General features: G+C 42.4%; 1 protein-coding gene across 1 annotated transcript in view; it reads right to left on the reverse strand.

Annotated features, from left to right (window-relative positions):
- Window positions 1-629: 629 nt before the first annotated feature.
- LOC105138833 (ATPase, F1 complex, alpha subunit protein) overlaps window positions 630-2,721 on the reverse strand; it is a 2,311-nt gene continuing 219 nt past the window's right edge. The window contains exon 1 of the mRNA XM_011045045.1: window positions 630-2,721. This exon is cut by the window's right edge and continues 219 nt beyond it. Within this exon, the coding sequence (XP_011043347.1) occupies window positions 1,227-2,721 (1,495 nt within the window). The 3' untranslated portion in view covers window positions 630-1,226.

Consider the following 2,721-nt stretch of genomic DNA (forward strand, 5'->3'; position numbering starts at 1 on the left):
TACGGATCCCACACTACCCGCTATAAAGTCAGCATCCATAACCCCAAATGCTACAGGAATACCTTTATTTGGCCATTTGCGATCGAAACAACCTAGGAAAGTTATTGCCTACATAACCTACTCTTCATACCAAGAGAGCCAGGTATCAGATCACTGTAGTTCGAAGACCCCTTTTGTTAAACCAGTTCCTGTACTCTTTTTGAATGAATTCCAGCTAGTAAAGTAATCTGGTAGAAAGGACCCACTCGCCCGCTCTCCCCTCGCCTAGAAGCTTCCAAACCCCAGGCATTGGCCATTAAAAAAGGACCAGCGCCGTTTATTTCACGGTAAAGGCAGGCCACACAAGCGACGTAGGTCTTCATTAGTGAAATGCTTATAGAATTTCCTATAAATGGAGGACTGGCGTTGGTGTTGAGTTAACTCTTGCAGAAAGGAATTCAGCTTCCTCTCTATGTGCTTGCGCTGAACAGCATCCCCGGGATTATCTACGGAGGCAACCTTCGCTTGAATGAAGGCGTCGGCTTCCTGCCTTATATTTTCATATGGCGAGACTTCCATTATTCTCGCGATATTCGGTTCCTGAATCATTAGATTGAAAAGTTTCTAATAGGCCCTTATTTTCCAAGACCCTCAATTCGATCTCTGTCCCATATTTGAAAAAAATGGTCAACGTTGACCGCTTGATCAAAATGCTCGCGCACAAGCCGTTCGTAATCACCGGGGTGAAGCTGAGGAGGTACGTTGAAGTACTGTTGGCCCTCGAGAAGGCGAATACGATGATAGATGGTAGCTTCGTTTTCCGCACCTGCTCTAAAGGTATGAATGGACTCAGAAGTGGATTCTGATTCGAGAGCAGGAAGGCTCAATTGCCTAGATTCCTCCCCACTTTCAGAAGATACATTCCAGATAAAAGTGGATACGGCTGTTGTCAGACCGGCGACAATCCAGTCCAAGATGAAGAAGCGAAAGAGGGAACATAAACTAGTCAGAAAAAGCAAAATGAAGAAAAAAAGAATTCTACTTCCCTTTCTTTTTTTTGAAAGCAGAATTCGATAAATTAAAGAGAGACCGACTAAAAGAACAAAGAAAAACAGCATCCACTTTTGAGTGCTCATTATAGCGGTTCCTTCTGATCCTAGAAAACGTCCAAGGCAAGAGCCTAGGAAACTACCCAGGAGAGAAAAAAAAAAAGAAAGAGAATAGCGTTTTATCATCATCATATTATATTATATTAAAGTCAACGCACTTTCTTGTAGAAAGGTATCTAGTTCTCTTTTTTTTTCGTCAGTTAACCCACTTTTGAGTTCTTCTAGTAATTCTGGTTTGATACTATTTGTAATGATTCTTTCATATTGACTAATTCTGTCTAGTGGCATTCGATCACAGAATCCATTGACAGCAGCATAAATGACTAGAATTTCTTTTTCAATTGGTAGTGGTGTATATTGTGGTTGTTTTAGTACTTCTGTGAGCCTTGCTCCTCTATTGAGTAATGCTTGAGTTGCAGGATCAAGGTCTGATCCAAATTGAGCAAAGGCAGCGACTTCTCGATATTGTGCCAATTCTAGTTTTAAACTTCCGCATACTTTTTTCATAGCTTTTAACTGAGCAGCAGACCCGACGCGACTGACAGATAAGCCGACGTTAATAGCAGGTCTAATTCCGCGATAAAAGAGTTCTGTTTCTAAACAGATTTGTCCATCAGTAATGGAAATTACATTTGTAGGAATATAAGCCGATACGTCTCCAGCTTGTGTTTCAATGACTGGTAAGGCGGTCAAGCTCCCTGCACCTGTCTGGTCCGATCGTTTAGCTGCTCTTTCTAAGAGACGTGAATGCAAATAAAAAACATCTCCTGGATAAGCTTCACGACCAGGTGGTCTTCGTAATAGAAGAGACATTTGTCGATAAGCGACGGCCTGTTTACTAAGATCATCATAGATTATTAATGCGTGCATTCCATTATCACGGAAATATTCTCCCATGGCACAGCCAGAATATGGGGCCAGAAATTGCAGAGGAGCAGGATCCGAAGCGGTGGCTGCTACAAGAATGGAATATTCCAAAGCATTCGCTTCTGAAAGAATTTGAACTAATTGTGCCACAGTTGAACGTTTCTGTCCAATCGCTACATAGACACAATACAATTTCTCACTCTCAGAGGTGGCCCTTGAGTTCATTTGCTTTTGATTTAATATGGTATCGATAGCAATAGCTGTTTTTCCAGTTTGTCGGTCCCCAATTATAAGTTCTCGTTGACCACGGCCTATAGGAACCAAGCTATCTACCGCTTTTAACCCTGTTTGCATAGGCTCGTGCACAGATTTACGTTCAATAATCCCAGGGGCTTTCACTTCGACACGTCTTCGCTCGTGATCGCTTAGAGCTCCTCTTCCATCAATAGGTACTCCCAAGGCGTCGACCACACGCCCTAGCATAGCCTTTCCCGCAGGAACATTCACAATAGATCCAGTTCGTTTGACAAGATCTCCTTCTTTAATAGCCGTATCACTACCAAAGACAACAATCCCCACATTCTCATTTTCAAGATTCAAGGCTATTCCTTTCACACCGCTGGCAAATTCGACCATTTCCCCAGCTTGAATCTCGTTCAATCCATAAACACGTGCAATCCCATCTCCAACCGAAACCACGCGACCAATCTCATCCAACTTCAAATTGGTAGAAAAGTGAGTCATTTTACTTTCTAATAGAGTTGCT

This window comes from Populus euphratica, unplaced genomic scaffold (genome assembly GCF_000495115.2).
Source record: "Populus euphratica unplaced genomic scaffold, PopEup_1.0 scaffold83.1, whole genome shotgun sequence".
NCBI classification, from domain to species: domain Eukaryota; kingdom Viridiplantae; phylum Streptophyta; class Magnoliopsida; order Malpighiales; family Salicaceae; genus Populus; species Populus euphratica.